Source organism: Thamnophis sirtalis, unplaced genomic scaffold, assembly GCF_051295495.1.
Source record: "Thamnophis sirtalis isolate CommonGarterSnake01/CBP01778 unplaced genomic scaffold, rThaSir2_p1.2 scaffold_2, whole genome shotgun sequence".
NCBI lineage: Eukaryota > Metazoa > Chordata > Lepidosauria > Squamata > Natricidae > Thamnophis > Thamnophis sirtalis.
The window spans coordinates 76277220-76295097 of NW_028261382.1; the positions used below are offsets into that span (position 1 = coordinate 76277220).

The window sequence follows — 17878 nt, forward strand, 5'->3', positions numbered from 1 at the left end:
TGGCTCCGGGCGGCGGCTTCTGGGGATGGAGCTTCGCCTGAGCCGCCTCGCTTTCCCAGCGCAGGAAAAGAAGAGAAGCCAAAGGGGGAGTTCCAGGCCAGGCTAAGCGGCGGAGGGAAGGGCGCCTCTCCTTGCGCGCCTCTGCCGGGATTTCGGGCTGCCCGGGCGGGCTCAGCAGAAGCGGAGGGTGCAACCTCTCGGGCTCCGCTCAGCGCAGCACGAGGAAGAGGAAGAGGAGGGAGGGGGAGGGGGGAGAAGAGGGGGAGGGAGAGGAGGAAGGAGAAGAGGGAGGAGAAAGAAGAAAAGGAAGAAGAGGAGGGGGAGAAAGGAGGAGGAAGAGGGGGAAGAAGAAGAGAAGGAAGAAGAGGGAGAAGAGAGGAGGAGGAAGAAGAGGAGGGGGAAGGAGGAGGAAGAGGAGGAGGAAGAAGAGGAGGAGGAAGGGAGGAGAAGAGGAGAGAGGGGGAAGAGGAAGGGGAGGAGGGAGGGCACCCGAGGCTCGGGACGCTCGCCGCGGAGCGAAAACCCCATCCCGGACCGCGGCGGAGGCGCCCTACCGGAGTTCCTTCGGCCTTCCTCCGCCCGCCCGCCCGCCCGCCTCGCTCCCCTGCCGCCTTCGACTCCTCCAGGGCGGTGGGGGCGTCTCCTGGCGGCCCCCGGGAGCAGCCTTGGCGGCGTCTTGGGAGCCCCTCCCGGCAGAAAACGCCCCGCGGGCTCCGCCTAGCAGGTCGAACGGCCGGAGGGGCGGCTGGAAGCGCTCGCTGCGTTCCTCTCGCGCGGGGCTCGCTTCGGACTTCGCAGCGGTCTCGGCGGCGCATTGGTGGCGGAGTCGGAAGCGGTGTCGGCGGCGCCTCGCTCCTTTCGGGATGTTTCCCAGGCGGGGCATCTACCGGTTGCCTCCTTGCAGCCCCGGCGGTAAGTGTGGGGTCGCCTTCGGGGCAGCCTTTTCCCCCTGCCCAGCTTTGCCTGCCGGACTCCCGGCTCTCCCGTGCAGCGCGCCCGGCCGAGCGCTTGGAATCGCCGCTGCCTGCCCGAAGGGAGCCAAGGAGCCTGGGCGGCGATCCTGCGGGTGGGTCCGCTTCCCCCCCCCCCCCGGTTTCCTGTAAAGTTTCAGGGTAGCTTTTCTCTTGCTGAAAGACGCTCGGTTGCTAGATGGGCGGCAGTTCTATATAAAATAAGCGAATAAAGGTTTATCTATATTTCATAAATGAATAAAGGCATATATCTATATCTGTATCTATATATCTTTATCTGTCTTATCTATCTCATATCTCTCTGTCTGTCTATCATTTATCTCATATATCTCTCTGTCTATCTAAAGTGAATAAAGGCATGCTATGAGGGAAGGCCATTCCATGCAGTGGTAGAAGAAGTGTGGGAGACACACATAAGGTAGCTAAATCAAGGACGCAAAAACGCGCCTCCCCCAGAGACCTTGGCTGCAACTCTTTCCATTTTCCATCAGCAGCAAATGATTGGCTGGGAGAATAATAGGGCTAAGAGAAAAGCAGATTGAAGCACCTGGGCTGCTGGCCTCCTTCAATTAGATTCATTAAAAAGCTTCTTTTTTTAAATTGCCCCAGCGGTTAACAGGATTCACAATTCAGCCATCAAGGGGTCAGGATTGTCCTGCTAGAAGTGAGACCTGAGGAGGTCTTGGTAGATGAGCTTCCAAGAATGAGCCTAGACGGGATGGCCTTGAGGTCAAACCACACAGGGTGAAATGTGGTTGGTTTGTTTCCTGGACCTCTTTATGGAGATTCATTTTTCAGTGCCCGATTCACACAGGTATGCTTTGTGCTGCAGGGCACAGAAATCAAATCTGACCCCCTTATTCAGCACATCTGCTCCAGGATTGCATGGAGGAGGAAACACCTAAAGTCCCCTAAAACAGGGCAAAGATGCTGTAGTGTGTGAGCACAAATTTGATTGATATATTCCTGTTTAAATGCTCCCCTGCCCCATCTCAGGAAAACTGTGAAGCTGGGTTGCGTACAACAACTACAAAATGTTATTTAAAAAAAAATCCAAAGAATTAAAAATTGTGATTAAAAGGCAAAGAGAGAGCAGCAATGGAGCCACCAGAGCAACTCACCAGTTTCTTATGCCACCCTCGCCGTCCCAAGTCTGATGGCATAAGTTACATTTCTGGAAAATCAGGGATGGACCCCCCCCCCCCATTTGGGAAAGAGGGCATGATCTATAAGGTGGGTGCCTTGGCAGGAAAGGCCCATTTCCTATGTCCCACCCAATATAGCTCTTTTGACACCTGTGATTTGTGGCATGTTTTTCCTGCCAATTTGTTGGGTTCAGCTGGAAAACAGCTGTTTTCTTTTTTTTTTTAGTGACAATACAAACATTTCATTTTCATTATCCAATATGGAAAAGAAGCAGCCTTTTCAAAACAGTTTGTGGAAAGAAAGAAAAAAGGATGGGAGATTAGGCCAGTGGTGAAATTCAATTTTTTTTAATACTGGTTCTGTGGGCATGACTTGGTGGGCAAAATTGCAAAATTCTGGGAATTTGTAGGTCCACACATTTTAAATTGAGAAAGATTGCCTTATGCAAGGGTCTCCAAACTTGGCAACTTTAAGACAGATGTGACATCAGCTCACAGTATTTCATGGTGGCTCAGGAATTCTGGGAGTTGATGTCCGTAAGTCTTTAAACTGCCAAGTTTGGAGACTCCTGCCTTCTTAGAGCATTACCCAGCCTGCAAGATAGGAGAGGTGGAAGGATGATGGCTTTGGAAGTCCCCGTTGGCTTGGAGCCAGATTTATCCAGATTTCTAGATAGCAGTTAGTAGACTGCCAGTCCCATGGTTGGAGATCCAATCACAAGGGTCATCTCAAAACTTTGATCACCAGTTGATTGGTTGTGGCCTAATCCCAGGGTGAAATTCAGCAGGTTCTGACAGGTTCTGGAGAACCGGTGGCGGAAATTTTGAGTAGTTAGGAGAACCAGCAAATACCATCTCTGGCTGGCCCCAGATTGTGGTGGGAATGGAGATTTTGCAGTATCCTTCCTCCAGGAATGGGGTGGGAATGGAGATTCTCTATCTGGCAGGCTAGCTGGGCAATTGTGGGACTTGAAGTCCACACTTCTTAAAATGCCAAGGCTGAGAAACATTGCTGTATGATAATCCTTGAAATAACACCCTGAACAATTTGGGAATTCTACAAGATAGTTTTAATATACAGACACTTATTCTGGGAGCAGCATAGCCACATTCTTAAGGAGAAACCACAGTAGCCTCTCTCCCTTCTTACTTTTCTGTTTACTTTAAAATTAAACACTTGTTAAGAATGCCTTCATAAAACAAGTCACTTGCTAATAAACCTCACTGTTCCTTGAGCAAGTTCAGCTTATAAAAGCTCTGAGCTTTAACCAGATGCTTGAGTTGGTGTTTCTAGTTGAAAATCTGCATAGTAGTGTAAAGTTCTCAAAGCAGGAGTCTCTGAGTAAACTTCCAGGTTTTTTGCTTAATTGTGTTCCTCATTCTCTGCCTTCTTCATGCTAACTCAAGGGTCAGCAACCTGTGGCTCTGGAGCCGCATGTGGCTCTTTCATCCCTCTGCTGTGGTTCTGCTGTCGCAGGTTGGCTCCACAATTGGTTTAGGTTTAGGTTTAGGTTTAATTTTATTTGTATGCCGCCCTTTTCCCTGAAGGGACTCAGGGCGGCTCACAACTCAAAAAGGGAGGGGAAATACAAACAGAATAACAAAAACATAAAAACCATACATAGTTAAAAGCACAACAATCATACCATTCGAAGTGGGGCAACGAGTCTTTAGCCCCAGGCCTGTCGGAACAGCCAGGTTTTAAGGGCTATGCGGAAGGCCTGGAGGGTGGTGAGGGTACGAATCTCCACGGGGAGTTCTTTCCAGAGGGTCGGAGCAGCCACAGAGAAGGCTCTCCTCCGGGTAGTCGGCAGTCGACACTGGCCGGCTGATGGAATTCGGAGGAGGCCTAGGAGGATAGGGCTTTCGGTTAGGACAGGTAGAGGAAAAATGATGCCGTGCTAGGAGGAGACTCTATGGTGGGGGAACCAAACGGGGGACCTCTGGTTAGGACCTTTGTGGTTCTTTGAGTGTTTAAGGTTGCCGACCCTGTGCTAACTTATCATATGTACAATAAAGCTTGAAAGCATTGTTATCACTTGCTAGCAAAAGGGTGAACGTACACGCTTTGGGGAAAGTTTTATTATCCCTTTTGATCTCCTCCTTACATTATACCACAGATTGGTATCAGGGTAACTAATTTGAGTAAAATTGGGGGAAAAACTGGTCTCGAGAAATGAATAGAGATGTTCTTGCCACCCCATTCATAAATGAACTCCCAAGTTTGGAAAATCCATTTACTCTTATAGGATTCTTAAAGATGCCGTCAACTGAATTGCATATTGCATAGACAGCTTGTGCGCCTGTATTTAAAGTAGTACTGAATCTTATAAAAATTGTAATTCTTAATTGCAGGAAATCTGCACTGGGCCCCTTCTAGCTAGCATATGTTGTAATGCTTGTTAGAAGGGGACCAGGGCAGATTTCCTGGTTCAATTTTTAGCATTCGCTTTATGGACTGTATTTGCTCATTGCTGATTAATAGTCTCTTACAGGTTATCCAGCCATTAATGGGACAATGTAAGTTCTGAATTCATTACTGGCATATCAGAACAGTGTTGGATGATTGACACTAGAAGTTCCAGTTATACATATAGCATGGAAGCACAAAGAAGGAACTTGCGCTGTGAACTTTGCTATTGGCCAAAAATAGCTGTTCCCATGTGAAAATTTAATTGATGGATCATAAATCATAAATAAATTAGGCACTATCTAACAAAATGAAATTCAATGGTGAAAAGAGTAAGATTCTACATTTAGGCAAGAAAAACAAAATGCACAGGTACAGTATAGGTGGTACTTTGCTCCATAGTAGTAACTGGAATCTTGGAATCCTAGTGGGCAACCATTGAAATAGGAGCCATCTGGGTGTATCAGCTGCCAAAAAAGCCAACACAGTTCTAGCTGCATAAATAGAGGGATAGAATCAAGATCACGTGAGGGATTAATACCACTTTATAAGGCCTTGGTAAGGCCGCACTTGGAATACTGCATCCAGTTTTGGTCGCCACGATGTAAAAAAGATGTGGAGACTCTGGAAAGAGTGCAGAGAAGAGCAACAAAGATGATTAGGGACTGGAGACTAAAACATATGAGGAGCAGTTGCAGGAACTGGGCATGCCTAGTTTAATGAAAAGAAGGACTAGGGGAGACATGATAGCAGGGGTTGCCACAAAGAAGAGAGAGTCAAACTATTCTCCAAAGCACCTGAGGGTAGAACAAGAAGCAATAGGTGGAAACTAATCAAGGAGAGAAGCAACTTAGAACTGAGGAGAAATTTCCTGACAGTTAGAACAATTAATCAGTGGAACAACTTCCCTCCAGAAGTTGTGAATGCCCCAACACGGGAAGTCTTTAGGAAGATGTTGGATAGCCATTTGTCTGAAATGGTATAGGGTTTCCTGCCTAGGCAGCGGGTTGGACTAGAAGACCTCCAAGGTCCCTTCCAACTCTGCTGGTGTGATGTGTTGTGTGGTGTGGTGTGGTGTTGTATTAAATGAGTGTTTGTGAACTGTCTTGCAGGGAAGATTGCTCTTAATGGTATTTTAAGGTCTGCGTGCAAAAATAGAATGCAATGTCCTTTGATACCGATCTGATAGTCTTTTTTTCTGCTAATTTTTTAAATTTTATTTTAATATAAACAATCCATTTTTCATTAAACAGTGTGTCATCTGGGTACAAATATTTTCTGCCAACAATTAAAATTTACAATCATATTCATTGTTTAATCTATTGTTAGCTTAATTTCTAATTCCTTAAATGTCTGATACTATAACAATCCTCATCATGATTTTATTTAACTATTAATTGTATTGACTATTAATACGTTTTCTATATTTTATACAACTTCTTTTACTATTAATTCTCATGTCTATTCTCTAAACAAAATGATTCTCAATTTGTAGAATAATCAGTTTGCTCTTTCTCTTTGATAGCCAATGTCAATCTATTCATTTCTGTACATTCTAGTATTTTCCTAATCATATTCTCCTCTGTAGGGATCTCTCCACTTTTCCATTTTTGTGCAAATACAATCCTAGCGGCCATTACAACATGGTTAATCAAATGTGCATTTTCTTTGCTATAGTTTTCTGCAGTGGTGAAATTCAAATCGTTTTACTACCGGTTCTGTGGGCATGGCTTGGTGGGCATTATGTGGCTTGGTGGGCATGGCTTGGTGGGCATGGCAGGGGAAGGATACTGCAAAATCTCCATTCCAGCCCCACTCTGGGGCCAGCCAGAGGTGGCATTTGCCGATTCTCTGAACTACTCAAAATTTCCGCTACCGGTTCTCCAGAAACTGTCAGAACCTGTTGGATTTCACCCCTGGTTTTCTGGTAAAATCCCCAACATAAATATTTGGGGTTTTAAGTCAAATCTGTTGTTGTATCATCTTTTCCAGCCACGTTTGTATTTCAGTCCAGCTGGCCGTGGGCTTTGGGGATCTGTTGACACCCTTGCAGTATGTCTAGAAGCCAAATTCTTCTGACACCACACGGACTCAGTGCTGGGAGCTGTTTCACGTTTTGGGAGGGGATTACAGACAGGTCATGTTAAGTTTTGAGGAAGGTGTGCCCTTCATATTAAAACATTTGGAAAAGCTGCGTTTGACCGAGGTGCTTCCCAAAAGCCGGCCCTCTGCCACTTGGATGTGGAGTCGCCTTCAAGAAAAGTTTGCAGCCCCTTCCTCATTTTCATCTCCAATGATTAGAAATCTGGATTTGGACCAAACTTGCATTTTTGTTTTTTTCCTTTGAGCGTGGCTGTTTCTTCATATTAATGCAAGGGCTTAACTGTTCCTGGGATATGTTTGCTCTGCTTTGGGGGTGGGGGTCTACTCTTTGTAGCATTGTCCATATCGTTCCAAGTGTTCAGGAAGTGTGAGCCTTTCCTGTATGTATCTCTTCCTGTAGGAAAGGAGGGGGAGGGAGAAGGGGCGGGGGAGAGGGGGAAAGAGAGAGCTTTTCTAGGTTAGCTTTCTGCCTGCACACGCCCTCCCCCCACGCACCATTATCTGCTTTCGCACATAAAAACCTAGATGCAAGTGGATGGGATCATAGCTTTCATACCTTGTGCTAAGGCAGGTTTAGTCAATGAACTAGGATTAAATGACTAAACCGTCATTAGCTAGATCAAACATGCTAAGTCCAAACAAACAAGCCACGTTATGGTGCAGTGTGTTATGTTAACCAAGCCAGTGAATGGCGTTGTGGTTGCTTTGTTATTTGTTAGATTTGTAGTCTGGGTTTTCTGCAACAGCTCAAGGCAGCATAAGGCAGCTCAGTGGTGGGATTCAATTTTTTTTACTACTGGTTCTGTGGGTGTGGCTTGGTGGGTGTGGCTTGGTGAGTGGGGCAGGGAAAGGATTCTGCAAAATCCTCATTCCCTCCCGATCAGCTGGGACTCAGGAGGCAGAGAATAGATGGGGACGGGGCCAGTCAGAGGTGGTATTTACTGGTTCTCTGAACTACTCAAAATTTGCGCTACCCTTTCTCCAGAGCCTGCTGAATTCCACCTCTGGTAACATGTCCCATTCATCTTCTTCCTAATTACTCCACAACAACCACCCTGTGAGGTGTGTTGATCTGAGAAAAATTTGACTGGCTCAAAGTCACTCAGCTGTCTTCCATGGCTGAGGCGAGATTACAACTCACGGTCTCCTGCTTTCTAGCCTGGCACCTTTAAACTGGCTTTCCAAGAACAAACTGGCAATTGTAAATTAAGCTAAGAGAGAAAAGCCAGCATGGCAGAAGAGGGATTAAAACTTTTATTTCCTCCTTTTCCAACACCTTCATTATTGTGCCGCCATATCCTTTGGGAAAAATATGATTACAAATACAACAAAACATTGTTATTTAAATTGTTATTCTCATTTAAATGAGAAGGCTGGGCTCAGTTTCTTGAGATAGAATGGAATGGAATAGAATAGAATAACAATTGGAAGGGACCTTGGAGGTCTTCTAGTCAAACCCCAGCTTAGGCAGGAAACCCTACACCACTTCAGACAAATGGTTGTCCAACTTCTTCTTAAAAACGTCTAGTGTTGGGGCATTCACAACTTCTGGAGGCAAGTTGTTCCACTGATTAATTGTTCTAACTGTCAGGAAATTTCTTCTTAGTTCTAAGAAATAGTTCAGAACTTCAAGTGTGATGGCCAAGCAACAAAGTTATAGTCCTGCAGTCATAAGTGGGAGGAGATGGGTGATAGGAATGAAGAGAAGATTAATAGTAATAGTAATGCAGACTTAGTAAATAGTTTGACTGTTGAGGAATTATTTGTTTAATAGAGTGATGGCGTTCAGGGGGGATAAAACTGTTTTTGTGTAGTTCTGGTGTGCAGTGAGTCGTTTTGAGGGTAGGAGTTGAAACAATTTATGGTCCAGGATGTGAGGGGTCTGTAAATATTTTCACAGCCCTCTTTTTGACTTGTGCAGTATGCAGATCCTCAATGGAAGGCAGGTTGGCAGTAGGCAGAAAGCAGGTTGGTAGTAAGAAGGCCGGGCTCAGTTTCTTGAAATTGGCCGGGGTAGTTGAGCAATCGTAATTGCCCTTGGAAGTAGATCTTCTCTAAAGTCAGTGTTCTCTACTCCCGGGTAAAAGCGTACAGAACTGCGGCCTCTTAAGAGCATGTCCGTGTTGGGTTTTCATGCAGTCGGATTGGACGAGCAGGCTGCAACTGTAATTCTGTGCTGCCGTAAGAGACTTCACAGACTCTGGCGGCAGCCCAACTGAGCGAGGATCAAAGCACCAACCTCTGTTTTCTGTGGGGCTTCTCTTTCCTTTCTTCCCCTTTTAAGTATTTGGCTGCCTTGTTGGGTGGAAGAGGGCTGCTCACCCAGTTGATGGATCCGTACTAGTTTCACTGGTTGCAGTTATGTTCCGAATTGTAAAGTGATGGCAGATGTTTTCCTTCCATAAATAGCTACGTGAGGGCTGAAACTCTCGGTGAACAAAGCCGTTTTCTACACTTCAGTCAGGCTGCCCAGCTGGGGAAATTTATAGGAGGGCTACAAAGGCTGAGCTTGCATGCCAGGAAGAAGATAGAAATTTATTTATTTACTTATTTATTTATTTAATGTAACATGTATTAGATAATAGGTATGTATGAACATGGACAAGGAATGAGTAAAAGTAAATGGGGACAGGAGGATAGGGACGGTAGGCATGTTGGTGTGCTTTTGCACGCCCCCATATATGTTATGTTGTGTGTGTGTATGTGTGTGTGTGTGTGTGTCAGTATGCTCCCTCCCATATTTGAGCATACCCGGTGCTATGACATAACACTTACTTATTTCCTTGGCTCAGCTGATAAGGGAGGAGAGCTTGTGGCTTAGAGGCTAATACAACTGCCTACTGTGTAAAAACAGCCCAGGTTCAAATCCCAGTAAGAGTATGGCTAGCTGATGAAACCTAAGTAGCTTGAAATAGATTTATACTAGTCTCCCTTTATTTATTTATCAGCACAAATGCAACACACACACACACACACACGAATAATGCTATTACCTGTGATTGTGAATCTTTTCAGCACCGAGCGCCCAAACCAGAATGCCTGTGCATGTGTGCGCGCCCGAGTGCCAGAAACCTGAAGATCAGTTGGTCCTGGCTTTTTGGCCATTTTGGGGACTGTTTTTAGGCTGGTTTTTGGACCAAAAACGGTCTGAAAATGACCCTAAGAACAGCCTGGTTCTTTGGGCATTTTGGGGGCCATTTTCAGGCCATTTTCTGTGCTCCAGCGCCTACGAAGTCCAGCTGGAAACCATGTGCACCAGAAACCAGAAGAGTAGCTGGCGACGGCGCGTGTGCCAACAAAAAAGGCTCTCCGTGCTGCCTCTGGCACACGTTCCATAGGTTCTCCACCACGGCTATCACTATTATAAGGGTGTAGCAAATATTGAATAACTGAAGAAAGAAGGATAACATTAGAAGCACATGAGTTTGCTTAATGTAGTCATTCTCATTGGCATCAATATTATTTTTGTGTCAAAATGAATGACACTCAGATGTCACACTGTCCTTGTAATAATGTTGATGTATATTTAAAAAAAAAACTTTAAGCAAAAAGAGGAAGACGACGAAGATGGGGAAGTAATGGCTTGGTTGCCAGTGGCTTTTTAAAATATTATTTACCAATAAGCTTTGAAGGTTTTTAAACTGGTCTTCTGACCAAACATCTCTCCAAGTTGTTGAAGGGAACCAAAGCATAAAAATAAAGCAAAACTTACAGCCTTAAAATAACACCTACTTCAATGTACTTTAGTTCAGTGTTTAAGATGTCTGGACTTCAACTCCCATATTCCCCAGCCAGCATAGCTGGGAGTTGAAGTCCAGACTTGCTTTAAACTTGCCAAGGGTGGGAAACATTGCGATAGAAGAATAGCGTTTTTATTATTACGGTCAGACTAGAGGTATAGACAAAAGCACATTAAAAAAATAAAAGTGAGTAAAAACAAAACAGGACAAGTAATTAAAATAAGCAAAGCGTGTCTCATTTTTACAAGCAATATTTAGTTGCTCCTAGGCAACGTGCCCCATTGGGTCATTTTTTTCAGTGATATTTTCTTATTAAACAGAAACAAACCGTTACTGAACATTGAAAATCAATTTCATCACAGGACTGCAACAGCAGTCCAGTAATGCAGCTGCCGCTGATAGCCACGATTCCCCAAATTTCATTCCTTCATGGATTCTGGATTTTGGGTGCATTCTTTATTGTAGCCCACTTGAAATAGCTTGGCTCAATAAATCACTTACCAGCGGGTGTCGCACATTGGCAGTTTTGACACATATTTTGAATGACAAGGAGCCACAGGTTGAAAGCTGCAGAAGGATGAAAAAGCCACACGTGGCTCCAGAGCTGCAGATTGCATCCCCCTGACCTGGATGGTTGAGAATTTCCCAAGACAGAAGGAAATAACTTCTCATTTAATGAAGGAATGCGGCTTTTTAAAAGGCTGAGATGGAGCACAAATACATATCATGTTTCCTCACCCAAAATGGCAATTTTGGAACGATGTATGGGTCGAGCACTGTGCATTTATTCTCTTTGTAAACACGAGGCTGATGTCTTTGAGTAAGCGAGTGTCATTTCTGCTCACTCTTGGTATAGCTGTCTGTCGAGGTGGGAAGGAATGCTGGATGCCTTTAAAAAAAAAAGAAAATCAGACCTCAACTCATGCAGTCCAGGAGTGTTCATTGCTAGAAAGGTTACACAGCTGTTGAGATCTTCAAATATTTGAAGAGCTGTTGCATAGCTAGAGGAGTGCGTGGCTCACTAGAAAGTAGCATTGGGTTGAAATTACAAAAATAAGGATTTCAGAAATTCCTGCTGGATAGGTCAGCTGATTGGAAGTAAGATTGTGTTCTCCCTGTTTTAAAAAACCTGATTTTATGTAGACGGTTTAACAATTCTTTTGTGGAGTTTGAATTAAACCATCATTTGAAGTACTAATGTTGTTAGTTATGAAGTCGTGTCCGACCCACTGCGACCCCAAGGACAATGTTCCTCCAGGCCTTCCTGTCCTCTACCATCCCCCAGAGTCCATTTAAGCTCACCTCGACTGCTTTGGTAACTCCATCCAGCCACCTCATTCTCTGTCGTTCCTTCTTCTTTTGCCCTCAATCTTTCCCAGCATGAGGCTCTTCTCCGGTGAGTCCTTCTTTCTCATCAGGTGGCCAAAGTACTTGAGTTTCCTCTTCAGGATCTGGCCTTCTAAAGAGCAGTCAGGGTTAATCTCCTCTAGGACTGACTGGTTGGATCGCCATGCTGTCCAAGGGACTTGCAGGAGTCTTCTCTAGCACCATAGTTCAACGTGCTCAGCCTTTCTAATGGTCCAACTTTCACAGCCATACATTGCAACTGGGAAAACCATAGCCTTGACTAGACACACTTTTGTTGGCAGGGGGATGTCTCTGCTTTTTAGTCTGCTGTCTACATTTGCCATCAGTTTCCTCCCCAGGAGCAAGCGTGTTTTAATTTCTTGGCTGCAGTCCCCATCTGCGGTGATCTTGGAGCCCAGGAAAATGCTACCTCCATTTCTTACTGTTCTTACTGTTGTTCCTTGACCTACATATAGGTTTCTCAAGAGACAAATAAGATGGTCTGGTACTCCCATCTTGTCAAGGTACTGAGGATTTAATAGTTGCCAGCTGATGTAAAGTTGTAAGCTGTAATCAGTAAGCTAATGCAATGTGGCTGATTCATTGCAGCTATGGTATCGCTTCTTTAAGACTCTGGTGGGGTCCACACAAGTCATTTACTGTTTTAAGAGGAGTCTCTATATAGGTGGGCATTGGAAGTTTCTCTCTTTCTCTCAGTATGTATTCAGTTCTCTCCTTGTGTCTGTAGTGAATGGTAAGGGAATTTATCTCCTGCATGTATATGTCTGTATATATTTGTAGATAAACCAGTGTTAATTGACTAAAGCTCTCTGTGCTGTGTTTTTGCTCCTGAGTTTATCACATAATACTAGTCACACTGCCAAAACTCTGACAGCGTTTAAGAACTTGCCACAATTTGTTGTGATCCACACAATCAAAGGCTTTAGCTTATCAATGAAGCAGAAGTAGATGTTTTTCTAGAATTCCCTAGCTTTCTCCATGATCCAGCGCATGTTGGCAATTTGATATCTAGTTCCTCTGCCTCTTCGAACTCCTGCCCGTACTTCTGTTAGTTCTTGATCCACATACTGCTGGAGCCTAGCTTGTAGGATTTTGAGCATAATTTTATTAGCATGTGAAATGAGTGCAATGGTGCAATAGTTTGAACATTCTTTGGCATTGCCTTTCACTAAAGCCCATGACTAAAAGCTGCACTCAAAATTCAATTCTTATCTGTTGCAGTTATTTCACTAACGATGTTTGTGCAGTAGAGAGGTGTCACCTTTTCATGCGATTCTGTTCTCAATTTATCTGTCATACCTGGGAAATGTCTAAGGCGGGTTTTTTTAGGTTCATTTAAATAACATTTGTAGAACAGACTGTGCTCCGATGGGATTTTATGATTCACTTCTTTTATCTTAGACAGAAATGACTCTCAGTCTGGATTTCCAGAAAGAAAGTATTCAAAAACAAAAACAGGCAGAAATGTATCCAAAATGGATCTGAGTAGAAAAGGATTGAAATGATTCTAAAGCAGGATAGGTAGAAGGTGGATTATGGTAGTGTAGAGAAGTGATCCTCAACTTGAGGATATGTGGACTTGAACTCCCAGAATTCCCCAGAATGCTGAATTTCCAAGGAGCTGAAAAGATATCAGTAAACTGAAATATTTGGGTGGGGGAATAACAATAGCACTTAGACATATATCACTTTATAGTGCTTTTACAGCCCTCTCTATGTGGTTTACAGAGTCAGCCTATTGCCCCCAACAATCTGGGCCCTCATTTACAATACAATACAATAGCAGAGTTGGAAGGGACCTTGGAGGTCTTCTAGTCCAACCCCCTGCCTAGGCAGGAAATCCTATACCGCTTCAGACAAAAGGCTATCCAATGTCTTCTTTTTTTTAATTGAAAATTTTAAAAAGCTTTTACAAATATTTACCTCTCTCCCCCCTCCCCCCCCCGAGCCCATCTCCCCCCCCCAACCTCCCCCCCCCCGACTTTCCAGAGCAAATACAGGGTATAAATCTTTAACAATCATATTCTAAAAGAAACTTGGCTTCATCTTTCATTTGTGCTTTAACTCCTCTTTTGTTAAGCTAACTATAAACAAATTATATCATTCCTTGCTTTTTCAATCGTAAGCTGTCTGGAATTTTTTAGTCCTGTATTTATTTTGAATATAGTCAATCCATCTTCTCCACTCCAGTTTGTATTTCTCATCTGAATGATCCTTAAGATTTGCTGATATTTTAGCCATCTCTGCTAAGTTTGTTACTTTTAATGTCCATTCTTGAATAGTAGCCAAATCTTCCTTCTTCCAGTATTGCGCCACCAACAGTCTCTCTGCCGTTGTTAGGTTCAAAATCAAATTAGTCTCTATAACAGTACAATCAGTAGTTTACCTAACAAGAATAACTGAGGGGTAAACTTTATCCTCTTTTAAAAAATATTTTGCATAATCCACCATATTTTTATCCAAAATGCTTTAACCTTTTTGCAAGTCCACCATATATGGTAATATGTAGCATCAACATAATCACATCTCCAGCATTTAGGTTGTAAATTCGGATACATGCAAGCCAATTTTTTAGGATCTAAGTGCCATCTATAAAACATCTTATAAAAGTTCTCTCTCAGGTTTTGGGCTTGTGTAAATTTTACATTTCTTACCCATATCTTTTCCCAAGTGTCCAACATTATTGGTTCTTCAAACTTTTGTGCCCACTTTATCATACAGTTTTCAACTAATTCTGTTTCAGAATCCATTTTTATTAATACATTATACATAATACATTTATATGCATTTGACTTTGATCCCTGATTTGTTTTAGTAGATTGTCCTCATTTTGCATGATACCAATTTTCTGATCTTTTTTTGCATCTGGCATGCAACTGTCCATACTGAAACCATGTTTGGATTACCTTCTCCTCTTTTAGTACATTCAAGGGTTTTAACTGCAATACACCTCTTTCTATAGTAAGAAGCTATCTATATGTAGTTACATCCTGTTTTTGTGCTATACTTACGTTCTCTATTGCATGTCTGGGAATTGCCCAGATAGGTATCTTATCATTTAATTTATATTGATATTTTTTCCAGACACGCAATAAAGCATTACTTAATATATGACTTTTGAATGTCTTATCTACCTTCTTGTCGTATATCAAATAAGCATGCTTGCTGTATATCAAGTCATGCCCCTCGATATTCAGTAACCTATCCTCTGTTGAATTAATCCAGTCACTAATTATTGATAAAACTATTGCTTCATAGTATAGTTTTAAATTTGGCATTTTCAAGCCTCCTCTCTCACGTACGTCTTGCATTATTTTAAGTTTTATTCTCGTTTTTTTCCCTGCCCAAACAAATTACTACCCTTCTGCCATTCAAGCAAATTTGCGTCTTTTTTAAGTATTGATATCATTTGAAAAAGAAATAGAAACTTAGGCAAGACATTCATTTTCACTGCTGCTATTCTTCCCAACAAAGATAATTGTAATTTCCCCCTATTTTTCATCTCTACCTGTATTCTATGCCATAATGGCTCATAGTTATACTTATATAGTTTCCCATTTGAAGTTGAGATATAAACTCCTAGATATTTAATCTTTTTAACTATTTCACATCCTGTTATTTTTTCTAAGTCTTCCCTTTGATTAGTGTTCATATTTTTAACTAACATCTTTGTTTTCCCTAGATTTATTTTAAACCCAGATACTTGGCCATATTGATTAATCATATTCATTAAAACCTTGGTAGATTTCCCTGGTTGGGTTAAAGTTATAACCAAGTCGTCCGCAAATGCACGTAATCTATATTCTTGGTGCCTAATCTTGATTCCCTGTAAATCATCTGACCGCCGAATTTTATTGAGCAATAACTCCAGGGTTATAATAAACAATAATGGCGATAGGGGGCAACCCTGTCTTGTACCTTTCTCGATTTTAAAAGATTCTGTTAAACTTCCATTGACTATAATTTGTACTGTTTGTTCCTGATATATTGTGTTGATTGATTGTAGAAAATATTCTCCAATTTGTATCTTTTGCATTGTTTTCATTAAAAATTGCCAATTCACTCGATCAAATGCTTTCTTGGCATCTAGAAATATAAGCGCTGCGGGGACTTGGTTATTCTTTCCCAAATATTCCAATATATTAACAATTTGTCTTACATTACTTCTCATTTGTCTTCCTTGTATAAAACCGGTTTGATCATTATAAATCAGTTGCTGAGTAACCAACATCAACCTATTCGCTAGTATTTTAGTAAAAATTTTATAATTGTATTGAGTAGTGATATAGGCCTATAATTTTTTGGTTGACTAAGTTTTTATCCAATGTCTTCTTAAAGACTTCCAGTGTTAGGGCATTCACAACTTCTGGAGGCAAGCTGTTCCACTGATTAATTGTTCTGTCAGGAAATTTCTCCTTAACTCTTAAGTTGCTCCTCTCCTTGATTAGTTTCCACCCATTGCTTCTTGTTCTACCCTCAGGTGCCTTGGAAAATAGTTTGACTCCCTCTTCTTTGTGGCAACCCCTGAGATATTGGAACACTGCTATTGTGTCTTCCCTGGTCCTTCTTTTCATTAAACTAGACATACCCAGTTCCTGCAACCGTTCTTCATATGTTTTAGTCTCCAGTCCCCTAATCCTCTTTGTTGCTCTTCTCTGCACTCTTTCTAGAGTCTCCACATCTTTTCTACATCGTGGTGACCAAAACTGAATGCAGTATTCCAAGTGTGGCCTTACTAAGGCCTTATAAAATGGTATTAACTCTTCACGTGATCTTGATTCTATCCCTCTATTTATGCAGCCTAGAACTTGTTGGCTTTTTTGGCTGCTGCACACAGCTGCACACAGCTGGCTCATATTTAAATGGTTGTCCACTAGGACTCCATGATCCCTTTCACATTTTACCCATCTCAGAAAGATGGAAGGCTGAGTCAACCTTGAGCCTGATGAGATTTGAACTTGCAAATTGCAGGCGACTGGCAGGCAGCAGAAGTAGCCTGCAGTACTGCACTCTAATCACTATACCACTGTGGCTCATGAATGCCTTGAATTGAGTGTGTGTCTAGGAGAGAAATCTCACTGCTTCACTGGGATGGTTGTATTGGAAAGTTTGCACGAGACCCTTCTTCCTATCACCATCAGCTCTATATTTTAAACACAAGACTCAGCAGCCCAGAGCCCTTAATTTCTAGTCTAATTTAGAAAACAGCCTGCAGGTAGTCTGTGCAGACATGGAGTGAGGACTTCTTCTCCTTTCCCATCATAACCCATTCTGGAAGTGTAGAAGGGGGGGGGGATTTAAGATGCACATTGTACTTGAATCCTGGTTTCATTACTGACTTATTTAATAAGCCACCATCAGCAGGGCTCAAACAGTACGTAGTAAGCCACACTACAGTTTCCTTATGAAAATGCATGAGTAGAAAGAAAGAAGAAAGGAAAGAAAGAAAGAAAGAAAGACGGAAGGAAGGAAGGAAGGAAGGAAGGAAGGAAGGAAGGAAGGACTACTTTCCCTCTATTTTCTCTGCCTGTTTCCTTCCTCCCTGTTTGAGACCAAATGGTAGAGAGAACAGAAGAGCTGGTACTTTTTGCAATCTAGGGATATGGTGTAATTATCTATTTCTTTATTTAGTTCGTCAAACATGTACGAGATAGCAGATATAAGTAAAAATATGGACATGAACACAGGAAATGGGTGCGAATAAATGGGGACAGTAGGCAGGGTGGTGCGCTTATGCCTACGGTCTGACCTAAGCATAGTACACAAAATTGTCTGCTACAACGTCCTACCTGTCAATGACTCCTTCAGCTTCAACCTCAATAATACACGGGCAAACAATAGATACAAACTTAAGGTAAACTGCTCCAAACTTGATTTCAGAAAATACGACTTCAGCAACAGAGCAGTCAATGCCTGGAATGCACTACCTGACTCTGTTGTTACATCTTCAAATCCCCATACCTTTAACCTTAAACTGTCTACTGTGGACCTCACCCCATTCCTAAGAGGTCTGTAAAGGGGCGTGCATAAGCATACCAGGGTGCCTACCATTCCTGTTGTATTGTTCCCATTTATTCGTACCCATTTCCTGTGTTCATGTCCATGTTCATACTTATACCTGTTATCTCGTACATGTTTGAC

The 17878-nt window shown here is 42.7% G+C and overlaps 1 protein-coding gene across 1 annotated transcript in view; it reads left to right on the forward strand.

The window, feature by feature from the left end:
- The first annotated feature begins 536 nt into the window (after positions 1-536).
- The window catches only part of CUNH8orf58 (chromosome unknown C8orf58 homolog), a 38144-nt gene continuing 20802 nt past the window's right edge, over positions 537-17878 (forward strand). The window contains exon 1 of the mRNA XM_087703768.1: positions 537-912. Within this exon, the coding sequence (XP_087559894.1) occupies positions 864-912 (49 nt within the window). The 5' untranslated portion in view covers positions 537-863. The remainder of the gene's footprint in view (positions 913-17878) is intronic.